The 23,008-nt window shown below is 32.6% G+C and overlaps 2 protein-coding genes across 4 annotated transcripts; one reads left to right on the top strand and one right to left on the bottom strand.

Annotated features, from left to right (window-relative positions):
• Positions 1-1,244: 1,244 nt before the first annotated feature.
• Positions 1,245-8,749, top strand: LOC107930930 (sucrose nonfermenting 4-like protein). The gene is made up of 13 exons (XM_016862691.2): positions 1,245-2,213; positions 2,378-2,465; positions 3,162-3,341; positions 3,545-3,652; positions 3,748-3,807; positions 4,175-4,264; positions 4,972-5,106; positions 5,689-5,833; positions 5,930-6,103; positions 6,597-6,660; positions 6,764-6,833; positions 6,963-7,068; positions 8,351-8,749. The coding sequence occupies exons 1-13, from the start codon at positions 2,089-2,091 to the stop codon at positions 8,443-8,445; spliced, it is 1,440 nt and encodes a 479-aa protein (XP_016718180.2). The 5' UTR covers positions 1,245-2,088; the 3' UTR covers positions 8,446-8,749.
• A 1,255-nt stretch (positions 8,750-10,004) lies between these two features.
• Positions 10,005-19,579, bottom strand: LOC121223460 (protein ALWAYS EARLY 2). Of its 3 annotated transcripts, none has more exons than XM_041104945.1 (20): positions 19,315-19,579; positions 18,482-18,602; positions 18,269-18,364; positions 18,023-18,085; positions 17,497-17,574; positions 16,930-17,104; positions 15,830-16,089; positions 15,363-15,729; positions 15,075-15,152; positions 14,646-14,896; positions 14,512-14,568; positions 14,097-14,393; positions 13,826-14,004; positions 13,467-13,749; positions 13,182-13,382; positions 12,723-12,884; positions 11,789-11,860; positions 11,405-11,623; positions 10,969-11,247; positions 10,005-10,314 (listed from the first exon to the last, which is right to left on the bottom strand). In XM_041104945.1, the coding sequence occupies exons 2-20, from the start codon at positions 18,584-18,586 to the stop codon at positions 10,144-10,146; spliced, it is 3,393 nt and encodes a 1,130-aa protein (XP_040960879.1). In that variant the 5' UTR covers positions 18,587-18,602; positions 19,315-19,579; the 3' UTR covers positions 10,005-10,143. The 3 variants fall into 3 exon arrangements, with proteins under 3 accessions (XP_040960879.1, XP_040960877.1, XP_040960878.1); XM_041104943.1 differs by having other exon boundaries at positions 11,723-11,860; XM_041104944.1 differs by having other exon boundaries at positions 11,723-11,860; positions 18,269-18,361; positions 19,315-19,472.
• Positions 19,580-23,008: the final 3,429 nt, after the last annotated feature.

Genomic DNA, 23,008 nt, shown 5'->3' on the forward strand with positions numbered 1-23,008 from the left:
CCCTTTATTTTTATATCCGAACGTGCTCTTTTCATCAATTCGGCCTTAGGTGACTCCTTCCAAGCGATCTAAGAATAGATTTTTTGATAGAACAATGACTCTACTGACTAACTTTACTAATCGGTGGCTAGTGAATGATGGGTGACATAGATGTTGGCTATTGGATTTTGGGGTTTAGTTTTCGATGAAGAATATGGAACACATTTGAAAGAAAGAAATAGAAGAGACGTTAAACTATCAAAATAGTTACTTTAATTTGCTTTGGGTTACCTTTTAGTCACTTGCATTATCGTATTGTAACATTTCAGTCACTAAGTCGTGAATTACCGTTAAGGGTATAATGGTAAGCCGACGTGACATGTTAAATTATCATTTCAAATGAAAATTTCAGCTTAAATTCTACAATTAGTATATATTTTAACTTTATTTTTTCTTTATTTTTCATTCTCTTCTGCTTCTCCCTTTATTTTTCTCCCTTCTTTATTTTTTTTAACATAGTTTTTCTATATTTTTCATTTGTTAAAACTAATCCACAAACTCGTCTCACTCGAAAAAAATAAATTGTTCAAAAAAAAGTATAGGGACTAGCTTTAACAAATAATAAACATAAAAAAACTATGTTAAAAGAAATGGAGAAAGGAGGAAACCAGGAGAAGAAAAGGAGATAATATAAAATAAAGAAAATAAAAAGAAAATTTAAAAAAACATAAAAGTTTAAAAAATTAAATTGCTCAAAATAAAAAAATATAAAGACTGATTGTATAATTTAACCTAAATTTTTTGTTTAAAATGATGATTTAACATGCCACATTAACTTACCGTTACACCGTTAACATTAATTAACGACTCAGTGATTAAAATATCACAACATGATAATGTAAACGATTAAAACGTAGCCTAAGATAAACATAATTGACTATTTTAATAATTTACTCAAAAAAGAGAAAGAAGAAATGGAGTGGGAGAGGAAGACGGAGGGGGAGAATAAAAGAAATAATTTTTTTAGTTCTGAAACCAAAATCCTATTACTTAAAATTATCTGTTAAATTTTGTATACTTTTTTATACGTAATTATTTTGAATTATTTTTTAAATTAAAATCAAATTAACATATATCAATATTTATAACTGTCATGTTATCTTTTGGTTAACCCGTTAATGGCTGGCGACAAAAAATTGCATATTTTTTTATAGTCGAGTGTTTTTTTAAAGGAAAAAAAAGTAGTAAAGAGAGTGTAGTTTATTATTATTCACATTTTCTTATTGTTTTAAACTTATTGTTTTATTTTTTCTTTAAATTAATATATTTTAAACTGTAAAAAGAAAATATCTTTATTCATAATCAGATTCTTCACTAAGAGGCTACAAAATCTTTCGAAGATCCAACCAATGTCAACTTCCCTCTAATCTTTCTCTATCCAACTTAGGGTTTTTTCTTCACTTTTTCCCCTTATAATCCTACATTTTACTTTTTCTAAAATCGTCCACTCAAAAAACCCACACAAACTGTCCTTCTTTTAGGGTTTTGGGTGCAATTCATTATTAAAGTCTTGATTTTGGTGTCGGATCAAGCTCGAATTGGGTTTTTTTTATGGTCGTCATTTCCGGGGGTGGGATTTTAGGTTGGTTTTGTAATAGCCATTTGAGTTGTTGACTTTTGAGAATTGAATTTGTTGATTTCTGAAGGTTTCGATTGGGTTTTGTGGGTGTCACATGTAGAGGATTATTGAAACTTGCAATGGATTTGTAAGAGCTTCTCATTTGGAGATTTTAGGGCTTTTTGTGTGGTAATAACTAGAAAAAAAGAAGATATTTTTCTTGGGTTGGTTTTGATTTGGTGGCTTCTAATTAGTGTGCATTAAGGGGTCCTCTGCTCTTTGTTGTAAAGGATCCCTATTGAACAAAAAGTTAAATGATTTTAAGTTACTAATCTTGATCAGTTGAGGTAAAATTTGTCAAGTGCTTTAAATTGCTTGAATTTTAGTGATTTCCTGGTGAGAAAAGAGGAGAAAAAAACCAAGTGGGAAATTGTTTGCATTTGAGTTTCTGGTGGACACATAATTTGGTATTTGTGTAATTTGGGGAGGAAATGTTTGCTTCTGCTCCAGATAGTGGCAATGGAAACAGTGGAGTTTCAAGGTCACTTTTGATTCCAATGCGCTTCGTTTGGCCTTATGGGGGAAGTAGAGTGTTTATCAGTGGCTCCTTTACGAGGTTAGCTGACAAGTACCAAAATTTTGGTTTTTTATTTGGCCTCTTAGACCTGTGATTTAAAATTATTATATTTGAATTTCACAACCCCCTCCCCCCCCCCCCAAAAAAAAAAAAAACTAATATAAGTTGGACATTGGCTATTGATTGTATCATTTTGTGCGCAGATGGTCAGAGCATATACCTATGTCTCTAATGGAGGGTTGTCCCACTGTATTTCAAGTAATTTGTAGCTTGAGCCCTGGATACCATCAGGTTAATCAGCTTCTTCTTCTTTATATATGTGTGTGCGTGTGTGTGAGATATTAGCTGTAAAGTCCCAAACTTTAGACTGGAAAAGTCATATTTGGAACTGGATTCTAAGTGATAATATTGTTCAGAGTTCTTGGTTTTTTAAATGGTTGTGTATATTTTCAGATAAAATCATCAGTCCAGCCTGTTCCTTGTAGAAGAATTTAACCTGTTTAAGCAACATAGTTAACTCTTTTCTCCTGTTCAGAGCACTTGAATGTTGAGACTTGATTTTAAATCTCTCCTCTCCAATTTGAGCAATTGTCGAAATGGTACTGATAATTCATTGGATGTAAATGTTGCAAGTACCTTTACACTATTTTGATGAGATCCCAGTTGAGTTATTAAGTACATCGCAGAGATTATCCTGGATTCCTAGTGATGGTAAATTAAGCTCGATAAGCTGTAGCTTCAAATAGATCATGAGCTGCTTTACCATATGTGTTGACGTTTTGTTATCATACAAATATGACAAGTTTTATGATTGTTTTTCTATTTGAAGTGTGTTGTGTACTAATTGAAGAGCAGGAGAATGCATGAAGGAAAGCTCTGTATATCTTTTCTCATCTCTGTGCTGCATCATATGGATGCATATGTAGTCTTCTTGCAGAGTGCATGTCTATTCCTATCTGAAAAATATTTGGGTTTTTTTCTTGGCAGTTTAAGTTTTTTGTTGATAACGAATGGCGGCATGATGAGCACCAGCCTTTTGTAATTGGTGACTACGGTGTGGTTAACACTATCTTTATAGCTAGGGAACCAGATATGCTTCCTCCAAGTTTTAGTCCTGAGATGCCAGGTAGATCCAACATGGACCTGGATGATGTTTCTAGTCAAATGGTATGCTTATTTCTTAAACAATTTAAATACTTCCGTTTTTAGTATTTTTGGTGTTCACGTTAGTCTCTTTTAAGTTGTCATTTTCTGTCAGTCGTTTATCAAGTGTTGAGGTGCTTTTTGTAAAGGAATCAAGCCAAAAGTTATTGTAATATGTTAAGAGTTTAGATGGATAAGACTTAAGTTCATTTATGGGTGACTTGTAGGAAGCGGCTCCTACAATATCCAATGCAGATTTGGAGGTCTCTCGTCATCGTATAGCTGCTTTCTTGTCAAGGCACACGGCATATGAGTTGCTTCCTGAGTCAGGCAAGGTTTGAATGCATTACCTTTCTCTAGAAGCTGTTTATGTGGTAATTTATTAGGGTTGCTTGAGGCTAATTCTATCTGAATGTGTCCATTGTCGCAGGTTGTTGCCTTGGACGTTGATATAGCTGTGAAGCAAGCATTCCATATTCTGCATGAACAGGTGAATCTCATTAACAGACTTAAAATCATGCAGATAGGAAAGATATGCACAGTTATTCCAAATGAAGGTTCTACTTCAAATGTTTCCCTCTTTCTTATGTCTGTCATAGAGAGAGAAGATAACTTTGTAGTGCATGCAATTTTTTCCCTTTTACTGCTTCCTTTTTTTATTTCTCTCCCTTTTATGTTTTGTATGCATCTTATCTGAAGTAAAGTAATTCTTCTTTCTCTAGTTCCTTTGGAATAAGTCATTTACATTTTTATTAGATTTTTTAACGATTACATCGGTGTGCTACTTGTATAGTCTTTACACTTCACCTACGATTATCAGCTAAGATATAATCTTTGTTGATTTATGCTACTTTCAGGGAATTCCCGTGGCTCCTCTCTGGGATTCTTGCAAGGGCCAGTTTGTTGGAGTCCTTAGTGCTCTGGACTTTATTCTTATCTTAAGAGAGGTAAGTTTGAAAGAAAAAGATTTTCATTTTTCCTTTCATGTGTTAATCTAAGCTGTAAGAAGTTTAAGGAAAACTTTATTTGTAATTGGAAAAAAAGCAATTTTATTAAGGGCAAATTCTGTTTAGAGACCCATCGTTGTATGGATTACAGAAATGAACTTTGATGAAATAGATGGGTGGCTGTTACTTTCAATGGAATTCTGGCATGAAACTAACCATGCTTCTTTCTTATTATGCTGAACTTAGAGGTCTCCATTATTGGGGGGAGAGAGAGAACGAATAAGAGGCATATAGGAAGGAAAAACCAGAGAGCCAGCTAACAGTGGGGTAGCCTCTTGTATTTTATAGTAAGAGGTTTAGCATACAAGTCATGACATTAAGACACCTTATAACAACAATGGCTTTGAGATTACCTATTTTTGATAGAGAGAGAATCGTTCAATGAACTATTGAAGTAGTTCTTTGTGTAAAATATTTTGGTGAAAATTTCGTTGGTTAGAGATTACCTGTTGTCCTCCACGGCTAATCGAATGTTTTAAATCACTGTAAAGCAATGGATAAAGTAACATAATTTTATAGGAGTACTAATGGGATGTTTTTAAGCTTTCTCATAAATACTGCAAGCTGAAATGTGGAAATACCTGTTATTTTCCCTTATTTGCAATAGTGTACCTTTGAGTATGTTTAACATGTATTTTGAAGGACAGTTGGGGAATCTTGGTTCGGATTTGACAGAAGAAGAATTGGAGATGCACACGATATCAGCTTGGAAGGAGGGAAAGGTGCATATTAGCAGACAGATGGATGGCAATGCCAGATCATATCCTAGACGTCTTGTTTGTGTAAGGGCTTTCATTTACTTGGTTATCTAATATATCTGGTTCACCATTCATGTTTGCCTCTGATTATTTACATTTTTTTGGATTGTTCATGAAGGTGGTAAACTTACCTCAATACTACTTGATTTTCAGCTCTTCATTTTTTTTTCTAAATGGAACTTTAAAAGTTAAACTACTGCTTTTGGCTTGACAAATGGGTTATTTAGCTGTTTAAATTATTAGGATGAGCTGTTTTTTTACCATGTGATCTTAAGTTCTTGACCTATTGCTTTTGGATGACCTTTTCAAATATATTCATGAAAAAGAGATGGTAACTTCTTAGTCCAGCAGTTCCAGCTTTTGGAAGGAATGATTATTCAGGTTCTCATGTTACTAAGGTTATGCAATCTTTGATATTTCTCCCAAAATTTAGAACAATTATCCAATCCCATGTTTATAAAGAATCTCGTTGTAATTCTATTTATCTTGTATTTTCTCAGACTTCTTTTGCTAATATTTGTTAGTCCTTGGACTTTATTGAAGTCGATCTAAATTTTTGGGTTAGTTTTTTTTCTGTACGGTAACATTTAGTACCACTGTATGCAGGCTGGGCCACATGATTCTTTGAAGGATGTTGCTTTGAAGATTTTGAACGGTAAGGTAGCTACGGTTCCCATCACTCACTCTTCGTCACCAGATGGTTCGTTTCCGCAGCTGCTACACCTTGCCACCTTGTCTGAAATCCTAAAATGTAAACTTTTAACTTTGTTGTTAGCTAAAGGTACTTGACTTCATATTTGTTTGTTGAGGGTGCATGAGTTCTTTCTAACACGAACCTAATTTGCAGGTATTTGCAGACATTTTAAACATTCTTCTAGCTCCTTGCCCATTCTTCAACAACCAATTTGTTCAATTCCCTTGGGTACTCGGGTACCAAAAATCGGGGAATCAAATCATCGGCCATTGGCAATGCTGCGACCAAATGCCTCTCTTGGTGCTGCCCTGTCATTGTTAGTGCAAGGTAACCTCCAGCCTTTGTGCTTAAGGTTTTCCACTGTTGATCTATGTTACTCGACATGGGCCAGGCTATGGCCTGAAAAATTTTCAAATCCCTTAACCAAGACCATGTCTAGATATGCATGGACATGTGTTGGACATGGTTCCTTTGAGAAAAATAAAAAGTTGACTGCTGATGTTTCATGTAGTACAATAAGATAGAAATGATGACTTAGTGGGTAATTTAGAAAGGAATGGACTGTTTCAAGCATTATTTCTTGTAAGGTTGGATTTGGGATGTTTTTTCGTCTACATCTTTTCATTGCGTGTTGAGATTTTTACCTTAGTTGTCTTGGTGAACGTTCAAATATCTAGTCATATATTGTAGATACAAATGGACCTTGTTTAGTGGTGTTACTGTATTACTAATTCTTTTATTTTGGGAGGGATGTCCATTAGAGATATAAGTGATAGTACTTGTTCTTTTTCATCTTACAATATCACTCCTTGTTTTGCAGCCGAGGTAAGTTCAATACCAATAGTGGATGAGAATGACGCGTTGATTGATATATATGCAAGAAGGTAATGACATTTTTTTGTCTAGTTCAGAAGGGAAAATTATAAGAACTAGAAAATGTTTAATTTATGTTCCTTAACAAAAGTTATCCGCATGTGTGCTTGACAGCGATATAACCACTTTGGCAAAGGATAAAGCTTACGCACAGATTCGTCTCGATGACATGAGTATTCATCAGGTAATTGTGAAATATTGTATATGCATTAAGTGCCTATTAAGTTGAATGCAAAGATAGAAATGGAGCTTTTCTTATCAGGCTGAAATGTCAAAGACCTCTTAAGAATTTTGTGATACTCGACTCTTGCAGGCCTTGCAGTTGGAGCAATATGCAAACTCTTTCAATGGACAAAGATGTCAAATGTGTCTACAATCGGATACTTTGCACAAAGTGATGGAGCGGTTGGCAAATCCAGGTATCCTTTTCCAGACGTTCTCTTTTGTTTATATTTACATATGGGCATAATTGAATAAACAGCCCTCAAACTATAGTGCTTTTTTGAGTTAGGTACCTAAACTATTTTTTGGCTGAACCGAGTACCTAAATTATAATTCTGTAACCATTACAGGCTCTACCATTGTCTCCATTAGAAAAAAACACTTTACCCAATTTGGAGTTGACACGTAATTAAAATTTTATTTTCTCTTAATTTAACTAGAAAATTGAAAAAAGAAAATAAATAAATTAATATTACTATTAAATAAAAATTAAAATAAAATATCCCCCTCTCTCTCTCCATCTTCTCCATCTTCATGACTTCATCTACCCCCCATTACTTGCAAACTGTCACCAGCAAACCTCCATCACCATCCGATTGCTTTAAATCTTCTATTATCATCTTTGATTGCTTTAATTCTTAGAAAAAAAAAACTGAAAATATACCGAATTTAAAAAAAAAAAATCTAAACCCAAAACCAAAATACTAAGAGAAATTTGGGTATTTCTTTTGAAACTGGATATTTCAAAGCTAAAGGATTTCAAAGTTCACCATATTTTTTGAATCCGAGTATTTTTTTTAATGGCTTGAAATTTACCAAATTGAAAGCAAGTGCATGAAGTTTTTTGGGTATTTGTTTGACTGTTAATTAGAAGGGATACATACATCCATGAGAAAATGCATTCAACAACTTCTTATTCTATTATTCATCGTTTTCGTTCATTAGCCTCTCCAAAGCTTCTTTTTTTAACCTTTTCTCGTTCTATATCTCCATGTCCAGGTTCATCTCTTTAACTTTTCAAATTTAGCTTTTTTATTAAAAAACTTTCTGGAATTTTTGTTGTTGTTGGTGTTACTAATCATTTGAGAAGCTTGTTTTTTATTTTCAATTTAATTTTTATTTACTATTAATATTAAAATTTTATTTAATTATTCTCTTTTTTTTTCTTTCAAATTTTTAACTAAATTAAGGGAAAATAAAATTTTAATTATGTGACAACTCCTGATTGGTTGAAGTGGCTTTTTTTTAATGGAGATAACGGTTGGGGCCCATAATGGTTACGGTATTTATAGTTTAGGTACCTGGTTCGACCAAAAAAGCAGTTCAGGTACCTAACTCAAAAAAGAGGAATAGTTTAAGGGCTATTCATTCAATTAAGCCTTACATATGCTGCAGCTTGTTCTGTTATAATTATCTCAAGTTTCCAAATCTCTTCAACGTGATTTAGTCTCTGCTGTTTTGTTGCTCCTATGTCTTCAGGGACTAGGAGACTCGTGATTGTGGAGGCTGGCAGCAAGCGAGTTGAAGGGATTATTTCATTAAGTGATGTCTTTAGGTTCTTGCTTGGTGTTTAGCTCATAAAGTTTGAGCCTTAAGTAATTCCATTTGAGCACTTTAATGTGGCGGCATTGAGGAAGATCCATTAATTTCATCTGAGTCCTGTTTCTATCAGCTCCTCCACGCGACCCCTCGTCCCCTGGTGAATGATCTTATTTGTGACTCTTGGTTGTTTTGATTGACGGGGCTTCATAACTGCAACCCCCAACCCGTTTTTAGGATAGAAAATTTCAATGAGCAAGAAAAGAATTTGTAAATTGTGAATTCAATTTTCCCCACTTTCATTTCAATAATCAACTCAACCTTACTGCTGTTGTAGCATCCATGTCTGTGACTATGCTAACAGGGAAAAGGAAAGGGTGTAAGTGTAACTGTCGCAACCGGACTTGGAAGAGTGCATTTCTGGGTTCATAATCCGCACAGTCCGTGACATTAGGTAGTGCATTTCTCGGTTCAAGTTCGGCACAGCCCTAGAGCTCGAGTCTCAACCTGTTATATTAGGTTAGTTGGGCTTGAAAGAGTGCATTTCCAGCTCAAGATCCGCGCAGGCTTAGAGTCTAGTCTTCACCGGTGAGACAAGGTTGTTTTTAGGCTGGCTGGACTTGGAGGAGTGCATTTTTGGGTTCAAGATCCACACAGGCATAGAGCTCAAGTCTTGGCCTGGGACACTAGATTGTTTTTAGTCTGGCTGGCCTTATAAGAGTGCTTTTTCGGGTTCAAGATCCACTGGTTTAAGGCTTGAAACTCGGCCTGGGACACAGGACAGTGTAGTTGGGAAATACTTGGTTATTTTTAGTTTCTGATTCTCTCTTTGGTTGGTTCTAGTCTTTCCCAGATATTATATAGGCGATGCAATATATTTGTGAAGTTAATGTGGTTATTATTAAAAATATATGAAATATAAATATTTTCTTTTATATACACATATATAAGTATAAAATCAAATTAAAAATTTCTTAATATGATACAACCATTTGGGGTGATATCTGTTTGTTTTCTGTTTTTTCATGTTAATTTTTTTTTAAATTGATTTTGACAAAATGAATTTTGTTTTATGCTTTTTGAATAATGTTTGAAAAAATTTCAAAATTTTTAAAAATTATTTTTCAACTAAATAAAAAACAATCAATAATTTTTATATGGTATTTTTCATAAATGTATTTTTTATATATACAGATTTTTTAAGTTAATTTTTTTATTTTAAATATAAAATATTTATTTTTATGATAAAAATTAAAATTGTAAATTAAATAAAAAAATAACATTCATTTCCCTGTATCTCATAAACCAACATTTCGACTTTTAAGTAGATTTTCGTTTTTTTCCCTGAATTCTATATCCTCTTTGCAAATGAAAATAAATAAAATTAATAATAAATAAGTTAATGTAAAAAAATACCTCACACAAAATAATAAATAAGTGCTTTTTTTTAAATGTTGAATACTTGTAATCAAATTTTTTTATTTTTTTTAATTGAGCTAATATCTACTCAACAGGATTGGTATTAATCTGACTAATGACACCAATATATAACACTTCATAATCATCTTCCATAATCTCTATAAAGGGGGAGAAAGGGTGAAAATGAATTAAGATAATGTAACTCCTAAGAAAAGAGCTACAAATCTAGAAGTTCATATATCAGTTTTATTAAATATAGTCGTCTAATTGCAAAAAAATTATTGTATAAAAATTGGAAAAATAAAAAAGAAATATCATATTAAAGTTGGTATTAAAGCTAATATTTGAGTCTTAATTTTGCCCATACACATTTGTATTTCTCGGTAAATAGGCAGGTTTTGGGGACAGCATGGATGCAAGCTTGTAATGGCTGAATCAATTATTTTAGCCACATCTGCGGGTGGAAATTGTCTCTCTGTACATCTCTGCATGTTAGAAGACAAACCAGTAATCAGCACAAAGATTTCGATTTTCGATAACTTTAGACAGGGATACAATTTACACGAACGAGACACTGAAAAATAACTAAAATAAACTATAGAATATGATATGAATATATGAAAAAAAAATATGAACACATGGATCGTTAGGTTTTAAGAAGATTGTAAGAAGAAACATATATGAAACAAGTGTTAAACTCAAAGTGACCGAAAATGGAAATCTGACTGTCAAACTTGAAGCAACTTAACTTGAAAAGCCCAACTGACAAACCCGAATGACCCAAATCTGAGACAATCTTAACTCAAAGTGATCCGAGAATTTCAAAATCCGAATCGATCTGACTAAAGTCAACCCGACCCGTCAATTGACATGTCTACAAGTACATGAAAAATAATATGCGTATATAACATCAAATATATGCACTGTTGCGTCTAAATAATTGCAATAAAGAAATGGGTATGAAGCAGCCAGTCTTCTGGTAATCAGCACACAGATTGATTTGATAATTTTAAGATACAACACAAGAAGACACGAAAAATTAATTAAAACACGAGGGAACAAAACATGAATGCACGAAAATTGCAATACAAAATTTAAAAGAAAAAAGTATGAAGCAGTGGTCCGGTACTGGGTTTTACCTGTATCATGAGCAAAGTAGAAACACATGATGTGATAAGCTCCAAAGGAACTTGTTCCTCATTTTTGTTGGAAGCCTCTTGCAACTTGGGATTAGGGGCCCAACCGGTGGTGGCCATTGGTTTTGATGTAATGGAAAGCGAGCCATTCACCTGATTCTGCTCCGGTGATTTGATCGCCGGCATACTAATGTCGGATGTAATCTGCTTTTTATCAACAATGTTCAGGGCTTCTCCGATCCTCTTAAATACATCTTCACCTTCCTTCATCGATGACAGAGCCTGAATAAATAGTGCATGATAACTGATAAGTCTCAGTAAACCATAAGTTACATTACTTCTACTAAAAAAACTTAAAACGTATGGATATTCGTATTCGACACTCATATCCAAATCTGTGTAAGACCATAAGCCTTATACAAAGAATGAAAAGATGTACCTTGATAGCAGCATCAACCATAGCACGCGCTTTTAGTCTCGAGCCATTAATAATGTCACCTACAACACACCCTGCTTCTGGTGAAACAAGTGAACTATCAAATGAACAACTTGTCAAGCCACCTAAGAAATCAAGATTAGTTGGGTGTTTCTGCCATGGTAATAGAGGGTTTGCGGGGTAAGTATTACGTTGTCGCAAGTTAAGTAATGCAGAAGAAGCCTGCAGAGAAAACGATCAAACCAGAAGTTGTCAAAGAAGAGAACTTGAAAATGAAAAGAATTTAATCAGTTCTTTTAACAATTCATGGAAGCCACATGCCTGGCCACTGGCTTCCTTTAGCTGTACAAGTACTGTGGTAATATGCTTCTTGAAATGTTCAGATACCTTTAAACAACTCTCTCCATTTTGGTTTTCTATTATGTCGTTTGTATTTCTGAGCTCTGACAGTAAAGCTTCCTGCAATGTTTTATATATACATATGAAAAAGATCAGCCCCACTCACGTAATTCAGCCTATATTACCCGGATTCAGGGTAAGTGTCAAATATGGACATATAGATATAGGTTAAAGTACCAGGGAGGTCCCTGTATTATAGGAACTGGATCAAATTAGTCCCTCTATTATTAAATGGATCAATTTAGTCCTATACTTTTAAAAAGAATCAAATAATTCTAAATTGTAACAGAGTTAACATTTACCGTTTAAAAAATGTCTTGAAACTAATTTTTTAAATTGCAGTTCAATCTAAATTGAAAGATTTCATTTACAAAACCATAAAAACTTTAAAAATATTAACTCTATTAAAAAGCAAATGATATTTCTTTAACAGTAAATGTCAACTCCATTCCAATTTTGCCTTGTTTGATTCTTTTTAATAGTAGACTAAATTGATCCATTTAATAATAGGACAAAGTTGATGAGGTCCATATAATAGAGGGACCTCTTAGGTACATTCACCTATATATATATAGATATCGTTATATTAGTTGGACTCATCCTTTTTTATGAAATACCAATGTCTTACACTCGTGTGCAACACGCATCTGGATATGGTAGGAGGATATGATCCTCTAAATACATCAAAAACTTAGAAAACTTGAACATACCTATAACTGACAATCACACCCAAGTCCGAGTAACATAGATATGTCTAATATGAATCTACTTAATCCAAAGAGATCATTTTTTGAAGATGGAGGTATCCACTAGCAAATTAGTTATCTATATGAGCATGCTAAACTCGTATGAAAATATCAAAGTGCATTAAGATGAATTGAAAAGGGTATAAACAATGAATCTCTAACAGTAGTGTAATAACCTTTTTGTCCAAAGCATGACTCAATTCAGACATAGCTCGTATATCAGCTTCCCTCCCTTGAATATGTGCAATTCTAAGGGGCTGATCATAGGCTGCTTGATGTGCACTAACAACATGCGGAAGAGCTGGCTTACCATGCAAAAGAGTACGTTTTGCATCAACCTGGACAAAACCCATATATGTTGTATTGGTTATGGATTAATATTTAAATTTATTGCTACAAAAATTCTAATTCTAGACTTAATTATGAACACCTAGAGTATTTGATAAAAAAAAAAAAAGAATGTGCAAAAAGGGAAGGTGTTGGGGGAAGGAAAAAGAGGGTCCTCAAAAACGATGTGTTAAGTTGAAATCTCAAGTATATAAAACAAAGAGATTAACGAGAAACATGTTAATCAAACCAAATAAATTTAGAATCAATAAAAGCAATTAGTATTTGCAATTTCTAAGCATTCTTACCTTTATCGGGTTTATGCTCACAGGGCTTGTCGCATTTTCCACGCACCCACAAGAAGTGAATACCTCAGGCCCACCAAGCTCTAAATGTCGATTCCCTTGGGACCCTCTGGGTGCCAAAGAAAATTGATTGAAAGCAAGATTTTGTTTCTTAAGAGTTTCTGGCATATTTTCCAACGGATTTAGTGGCATACAATCAATATCCTGCAATAACATGCCCATGTGACTTCCGCAATGAAAGAACATTAACAATCTATAACGCTGATATGTTTATAAAAATGCAGTTACCATGACAAATTCAACTCCTAAGTCTGGACTGTCAAACTGAACCCTGCACCTATCATGATCCACAGTAAGTACTTTTCCATCATGAACTTCCCTTGTTTTAGGGTGAATGGCAATTACTCGTTGTCCAACACATAAAGGAGGTGCTAAATCTGTGGCAAGCCCTTCCCTAGTACCAACACGAAGTTGAGTATAATGTTGTCTCACAGACTCCCGATACTGTTTAAGTTTTTCCCTCTCTTCAAGTAAAAAATGTTCAGAAAGCCTCCGAGGTTTGCCAAGGGAACTGTATTAACAGTAATTGCATTGTGAAGTTTCTGTTTTTCCAAATTTCTCAACACTAGGGATAGTGACGGACTTACCTCCTTATGACACCCCACTCAACACGGGTAAGCCTTGGAATGTGATCCAAGCTGACATGATTTAAGTACTCCACAAACTCCCTTTTAGCAAACCAAGCGTAATCAATAGCACTGTAAAACCATTCGAAACAGCACCATCTTCGTGCAAGATTGGATGATAGGCAGGAAGAAAGCATTTCCTGAAATCCAATAACATCCATAAATTATACTCTTAAAAGTTTTGAAAATTCTTTTGCGGGAAGGAAATGAATGGTGGAAGATCAGGTTCTACCTTCGGTGTGTCTGGTGGAACAGAATGGTTGTTTGGTTGATTTTTTAGTGTGCAAACAGAAGAGTTTTTATGTGTTGAAAGTAAAGCTCTCTTTAGGTTCATTTTACGTCTACTTTGATGCTTAGTTGGTAAGCTAACAGGATCTGAGGCAGGAACTTGTGAAGTCGACACCACTGAATCAATTCCAGCCATTTTTGGATCATTATTAGTGACAGAACCTTCTGGAATTCTGAATGATGTTTGCTGAGAAGCACATTTACTTTTAGTGAGATATTTCTTCTCTTCCTTAGCCATTTCCTACAAGACAAAACAGCATCAACCAGGTGATAATATATGTAATTAAAGTAACATGGAAGTTACTTGCTCTCTTAATATGCATTAAACAAGTACATAAAACATTACAAGATTCACCTACCTCATTATCAAAATGTTTTCTCAAACGAGAATCCATTGGAGCCTCTGAGTTTGATATCTGCAGTTAGAACAAAAGATTGTCAAAAATCATAATTGGAAGGAAAATAGTTACAATAAAAAATATTCAACACCTACCTTTGAAACATAGGGTTTTTGTTTTCTTTTCCTTGAGTTATTTGAAGGTTCTTGCTGTTGTTTTGGTTCAGAAACTGTTGATTTTCGAGAGGTATCATCTTCAGCTCCATTGAGCAAGTTGAGCACCTTTTTATTTGGCCTGGGTTGCTTTATTTTATCTCTGTGATGAGTTATAGATGCGGCTTCAGGTACACTAGACTGGTCATCAGCTTCAAATGTAGTTCTATCCTCTTTCAGTTTGACAGAAGATTCTAGGCAAACATGGTAACAACAAAAGGAATAAGAAAATGAATCCTTCTAGCATGCATTAAGTAAATGGAGTAGAAAAAAGAAACATATAATGAGCAACTAAAACAAGTGTCAAGGAACCTGATATCATATGGTACACTGAAGAAGAAAAAAGTTGAAATATAAGCAACTGACACCTACCAGATTCCGTTATTGATGTTGGCACCACAGAAGACAAATTGGCCAATGCCAGCAGAGCATCTAGGGCACAGCTTTGATCTACATACAGGAAGAGAATTAAAATCCGATGTTGAGCTCGTATGTGCTATGAAATCCAAAAGGAATACAGTTACAAGAAACCATTATACTTTAAACAATGTAACAACGTTAAATTCCTCTTTGATTTTCCTGTTCTTTTTCTATTGTTACTTTTTTGCCTTGATTAAGTAGAACTATGACATCATGCAATCCCAGATCTCAAGTTCATACCTCCGAGCACATGCTTCTTGGTTCTCTTCCTCTCAGTACATGATGAAAGTTTCTTTTTTGCACTAGAAATCTCCATATCAACTTTCCCTTTGAGAGCATTACCTACAATTCCTTCAGTGCCACTACACGCTTCTCCACCATCATCGGACAGATTGTTCTTGCTCTCTTCAACTTTGATTTTCTTCCTGTAAAAGTTTTTCCCCTTTCGATGAACTTCGACAGTACCAATGCCGTCCATATCCATCAAAGGACCTCTATCTCTGGCATAAGTTCCACTTACAAGTTCTATGCCTCCAGGCCCACCTTCCATCCAGCATTCATAGGAAGAATCATGAAGCTCAGCCTTACTTGTCTCTGATTGTGGCAACTGATTGCATGTCAATAGAAAAAATAAACATAAAAATTATTGCACAGATAGGGCAAGACAACAAAAAAGAAGTTATAAACTTAAATCAGAGGTAATATACCATCCTATCATAGCTTCGAACAGGTGAGGATCTTCTGCGTTCAGTTATTTTATAAGGCGAACGAGAAGCACAAGGGGAACCTCCTTTCTGCAATGTCCCAGTCAATGTCAATGCAGCAACATGTTCATCATCCTTATCATCAACCTCTGACTTCTTAATTCTTTTGGTTGGTGGAACGAAACTTTCAGCGTCATCTCTCCTATATGAATATGAAACAGGGACCCGAGGAGTCCTTTTCCGACATGCATGAGGAAGAATACCTAAAAGGAACCGAAACCAAATGAGGACCTCAATCAAGTTATGGAGATTATTATAATAAACTTTTGCCAGCATTGACATACTATACTTGGCAAACATATTTGAAACATGGCATTCTTCCCCTTTAAATACATAAAACACTAAGAACAAATTATGATTGCATAAACAGAACCAAATATTATACCAAAAGACAATTGGTCCCCTAGACACTGAAAGAATTTTCCTAGATCATGAACAGTCTCCACTGATCTTTGAACTAATAATGATGCTAAATGCAAACACTTGGATTCCCTTTAGATAGGCAAGTGAACATGGATTGCAAAAGAAAATACAAATAATAGCAGGAAAAGCCTTAAAATATCAAAAGAGGAGGAAAGAAAGCTCCGATATTAGCTTGCCAGTGTATCTCCCACATTAGAGATCCTCCTAAAAGAATTTTGATTCACAAAAGCATCTGCACATCTTCCACTTATTCTAATTGATCATCAAGTAAAGCTTCTGTTTTCTCTTCTTGTGTTATTTCTGCAGACCAAACAATCACCAGTGGAACCTTTTATTTATTTTTCCTCTTCTGATTGATAACATTTCTTTCTAATATTATTAGACTTCTCAGCTATGCGACAAACCAAAAACAACTTCAAGCACAATTCTTTGCTTTTCTTCCAACATATATTTGGACAAATAGTACCATTTTGTCTGTTTCCCTTTTCGGTCTCCTAGTTGCTTTAATTGCCAAAAAAGAGATATAACTAGGGGAGGGAAAAATTAAAGACTCTTATGATAAACAAAGAAACTAAATTGAAGATAGACGCAATAGTGCTAACAAGAACAATGTATCTTACCATTAAGGCCTGCCCTTTTCAACAAAGACAGGCATCCTTCACTAGATGCAATGGATCGGGGCTGAACAACATCCTCTTTTGAGGACTCAAGATGAACCTTAGCTCGCTTTCGCTTTTGAACTTTCTCTGACATGTCAGAAGGTTTGTTGCTCTCTCTTTCGCCATCACTCACGCCCTGTTGGTTGAGATGGTGCAAAATTTTCAATCCTTAGCCAGTAGAGGAATCATAATAAGAGTTCAAGTTATTTTAGAGCCTAAAATGGAAAAGATGCAATTTGCAAAAAAAAAAAAAAAGGAGCACAATGAGGAAGTATACTGCCTAAAGAATAGACTACACAAAAAAAAAAAAACAACCCAAACAAAGAAACAAAAACAAAAACAAAAACTTTTATTGATAAGAATGCGGACTGCAGAATGAAGCTTGTGGAATAGCTTTAAAATTAATAGTATTATCAGCAAAGAAGAGGAGGGAACAAAATTTGCTGAAAATAAAAGATGAGCCATAACAAATACTGCAAATATCACAGATTTCCTTGTAAATATTCAAAACGTAAAATCCAAACTCACCAGGACATTATAGTGGTCAGTCATCATTGCTATTAGGCCAATCACAGAAGCTGTTCCATCTGGCAGGGATAAATATGCCTGAAAATAAAACAGTTAATATAAAAAGACCTCAAGTTAACAATATTCATAACCAAATAGATGACAAACGAAAGCAATGCTTCATCCAACATATAAAGGCCCAAATGAAACTACATTCACAGGCCCTGAAGCACATGACTCTATATAACCTCTCGAAGACTTTAGAAACTGCTCTTTTACATTACACTATAGCGGTGCATGGATTTCTAAGCACAATCCTCATCCAATTTCAACTGGATAAATCTTGAGAAGCCTAGTTAAAGTTAAGAAATGGCATTAACTAAGAAGTTTCACTGTTTTTTCCCCCTTTTTGATCTTTTTAGAATAGTTAGTCTTTCTTACACAATCCCTTGGGTAGTGCAGAAACAATAATCAATAAACCTAGAAGCATCCAAGAACAGAATTAAGCAATATTAGTTCTTAAAGCTACATTCGAAGCTAAACATACCCTATTCATACTGTAGAGGGCTTCCACCATTTCAGCGGACCTATTATGCACGGCAGCAGCCACCTAAGCATAATAAATCACAAATTTTTAAAAGAAAAAAAAATGTTAATTAGGTTTATTATTATGCAGTCCATGATTGGATTATCCCAATATAAAAGAATGCATAGAACTACAAAGAAACCTTTTTTTTTTTGGTTCTTTTGATATTTCTCAAAGTTGCAGTAAATGTATCAGAAATAACAATACCTTCTTCCAATCTTTCCCGTGTTCTCGATAAGCTTTATAAAATTGCTCAATTTCAGCCTTGCTCCATTGAGTTCCTAACTTGTCAGTTAATTTCTTCTATGTTGTAGATTCCACACATCAAAACAACACAAAATTAGCAAATAAAGTGCTCCAAATTAACCAAGTAACCAACATATGATAAAAAAATCAATGAGAAATTACTCAAACACTTACCTTTGCCTTACTTTTTCTTGAATTTCCAGCATTTTTATCAGGAGATACTTCATATACACTCGAATACTGCTTGTTCACACTTTTAGATTTTCTTGTTGGGGCCATTAACACCTTTCTCTATCTGAAAAATTCCATTAACAAACATAAACCCCCCAAAAATAATATCCATAACTTGAATAAACTAGCTAAATTAGATTTCTTAACTTAATTCTTAGACAACCAATATATGAAAAGTTGATAAATTTAATACAGATCAAAGAACCCAGCAGCAAATGACAGTGCAGAATTTAACACAGTTTAGAATTGGAACTTGTTTTGTTAATAAATGTAAACAACTTAAAAAAGGGGGGAAATATAAAAGTTTGTGCAAATTTAAAATCAATGCCAACAATGAACTAAAAAAAGAAAGTTTAAATTTTTAAATAATTAATTAAAAGAGAAAAAAAAAACACTAGAATACCTCAAATCCAGGATCAAGATTTTGTTCAAAAAATACATATTTGTTTGAAAATCTAAAAGAATCCGTTATAAAGCTTCTGTAAACCATCAACTTTTTTTTTTCTGAAAAAAGGGTATATAAGAAAAAATATAAAAAAAATCCAAATTGCAGGAACTCAAAAACCAAAAATCTATAATTCAGTATAAAAGGATGGCCAATGGTTCGAAAAACTGCTTCAAACCCAGTAAAGAAAAACCAAAAAACACTTTTAAAAAACCATAAAGATTCATACTTTGAACACAATATGTCTTAATAACACTCCAAAAGGCACACGTAGTTTCAAAATCTCAGCTTTTTAAACCCTAATTCACAGATCGGAAACATGCCCACTTACCAAATGACAGCCTTGTTCGATCTGAGCTAAACCATGAAGATAAACATAAGGGTTTTAGAAGGAGAAAGGTACAAAGTTTACCCAAACAAAAAGAAAAAAAGAGGTTTTTCAAAAATAAAAATAAAAAAATACAAATATGTTAAAGAAATTTTTGAGAGAGAGAGGGTGGCGTTGCCGCGAAACTTGAATATAAAGGTGGTTTGGCCAATTAGATTATTTTTTTAAAATTTTTAATTTTTTTTATTTTTTATTTGGCCTTTTTCTCTTTGAATCTTTGTGGGGGTGATTTTTTAAGGCTATGGATGGGGTGATAATCACCGTACACGTGGCACGTGAACGAATTGGGAATTTTGGATGGTTGATATTGAGGTTATCGGCTTGGATTTATGTGGATGATAATAGGGGATTAAGTTTGAATGTGTACTTTTAGGCTAAATTGTCAAATCAGTCCCTTACTTTATGTGTAATTTTGTATAGCTGCCGGAATTTTTTAAAATTTAAATTGCTTTTTGATTTGTTTTAGGACACCCATCCGAAATTATTGTTTCGAATTTTTCACCATATTGGAGAATTTTAGAGGTGAAAATAATATATTAATTTAATATTTTTAAAAAATATAAAAATCATCTAAAATTAAATAAGGCAATAAATGTATTTATAGATAAAGTGAGATTGAGATGCGATTTTAATTTCTTTTTGATGTTTTTATCCAATCTCTAATTCGCGCTAACCCTAATAAGATTTTAATATATTATTTAAATTTCAAAAATATTTTATATTAATTTTAATATATTTTAATTCAAGCCAAGTGATTTTAATTAAAATTCACATTGTTTGAGTTCAATTAGGACTAGATCTATTTAAACCGAATGGATAATTGGATTTATTGGAGGAGAATAATTTCTTTCGAAAAAGTTTATAAAGTACCATCCAACGAATTGATATAATCTTCTAGATGAATCAAAATTTTATCTCTTGACTTTGCAGATACTTGAAATATCGCCTAAAATATGAGTTTACAGAGTTGAAATGTCTCATCCAATCCAACCATGCACTACACTTCACTCTCCCTGTGTGAACTCGAACTAAACTCTGAACTCCTTTTTAGTCAAATTCAAGGGGGGCAATGACAAATGTAGTGAATTTACGTACTCGGTTTTATTTTGGTCACCTGATTATTAATTTATTAGGAATTTAGTCATTCAACCTTTCAAAATTAAATATTTTAGTCACTCTCTCATTAATTTCTGTTAACCTGGTACTAGAAGTCAAACATTGACTTTTTATTGATCTAATAATAAATTTAGCCCTCCAATGTTTACACGGTAGATCAACTCAATTCTAAATCTAAAAAAATTTAACAAATTTAACCATCAATATTTACAAAATTTATCATTTTAATCTTTTTATAAAAATAGAGGGCTAAATCGAAAAAAATAATAATCAAGTAACCAAAATAGAAACAAGTGCATAATTGGGTGACTATTCTTCTACTTTACCAAAAAATAAACCTTTTTAGTTCTTTGATTTTAGATGTTTTTACTAGGGGTGAACAAATTTTAATTTGATTTGAAAAGACTGAAAATTTTATTTATTTTAAGTTAATTAAATTGAGTGATTCATTGAATGAACTCAATTAAGTAATTTAGTTTTTTTGAGTTTGAATTTAATTAAATTTTAATAACTTAAAAAAACAGAATACATCGAATAATAAAATGGTGAAAAATCCTCTTTGAGTCCTTGTTAAATTTGAAAACGAACAAATTGATCCATCTAAAAGATACAAAATAATCTTCAAATAAATTATAAGAAAACTTTCCAATATTTTATAACGATTATAAAAAATTCACAATAAATTAAAATTTATATAAAATTCTAATATATATGTTAAATTAAAAGCAAAATAATAAATTTGATACTTAAACAAATAAATTAGCATACTAATGGTGGATTTGGATGGGCGATTGGGTGCGGTGCGGTGCGTTTAGCATACTTTTTGTCTCACGCTACAGTATTACTACAATATCTAATCTTAGGGTCACCGCTGTTTTTACACTAATCGCAGGTAAACGCACTGCCCATCCAAACTCACCTTAAGTTTTATCATCTTAAACTATCTTATTTTATATTATTTGAAAAAAATCTAAGATATATATATTATCATATTTATCTACTCTAGCTTAAAACATAATTATATTGTCTACAGTCTTAATTTGACATATATTTTTTAATTTAACTTAAATAAATTCAAACAACTTAATTTTATTTCACTTGATTCAAAAAATAATTAAATTTATATTAAGATTATAAAATAATCAATTTAATTAGTTAAAAGAATTTCCATTAAATTCGACTCGAAATAATGATTTTTCAGTGTGCGTGACGTTATCCACAATTTTTAGGGTAAATTACAAAATATCATTAAATTGTTGTTTTGTTTTATTTTAGTCCCTAAACTTTTTAAAATCAATGGACTTTTTTATTGGTCTAATAAAAAATTTAACCCTCTAATATTTACACATTATATCAAATTGATCTTAAATATAAAATATTCAATAAAATTAACCTTCAAATTTTACAAAATTTACCAATTTAGTTCTAGTTCTAAAAAAATCAATAAATTAATTATTGGTCATTTATAGAAATTAATAATTTAAGCTTCTTAACCTAGAAATCTTAGCTTTAGATTTCAGAATTTTTCAATATAAAATTCCTAACATGTCTTTGTCATAGACCATTCTTATACACCTTGTTTATCGACCCAATACACGAAAAACAGAAAGAATGGATGAAAAAAACATCATATAGTAATGATATTTAAAACACTATAATTGATAAAGCAAAGCTAGTTACAAATCTCAGGTAGAGGTTGCAATAATCAACCGGTCAAGTTATACTAAAAAACATCACCAAACAACAAAATTTAATACCCGAAATAGAAAAAAAAAAGTGAGCTCAAGTTGCCATCTCCAACTTCAAAACATAAAATAATAGGAAATATATTGTTTAGTTATAGTTAACATATACTAAAATTTTAAACTTTGTAAATATTGAGAGCTAAGTTTGTTGAATATTTTATATTTAGAAGCAATTTGATATAATGTGTAAACAATGGAGGGCTAAATTTGTTATTAAACTAGTAAAAAAAAGCCCAAATCAGCTTTGAGTGACCAAATATTTAAATTAAAAAATAATTAAATTGAAAAAAATAATAATTTAATGATTAAATTCAACATATAATAATTTATATATTAAATTTCAAAAAAAAAAAACCTGAACAAGAAAACATTTTATAAAAAACATGTGATCTAATGGCATAATATTTAATGTGAAATTAAGAGATTAAAGATTTGAATATTTGATTTTATCCAGCTTGTGGGATTAAGATAATGAAACCTAAAGAGAAAGTTTGAAATTTGAGTTTGATAATGAGATGTTATTATCCATTCCAAACATAAACCATTATTCATTTTTATATGTTAAATATTAATATTTTATCAATAAAAAATTACTAGATTGTAATTCATACCTAATATTTTTTAAATAGGATCGGTGATCGAATTACTCATCAGTTTATCTGTCCAATCAGTTTGATTAAAAAATCATAAAAAATTTAAATAAAAAATACTTTTTTTCAAAAAACCCGATTCAACTAGTCCATACCGATTCTTGATCTAACCAGTTCAAAGTTAGT

The sequence above is a fragment of the Gossypium hirsutum genome, chromosome D11 (assembly GCF_007990345.1).
Source record: "Gossypium hirsutum isolate 1008001.06 chromosome D11, Gossypium_hirsutum_v2.1, whole genome shotgun sequence".
Classification (NCBI taxonomy): Eukaryota; Viridiplantae; Streptophyta; class Magnoliopsida; order Malvales; family Malvaceae; genus Gossypium; species Gossypium hirsutum.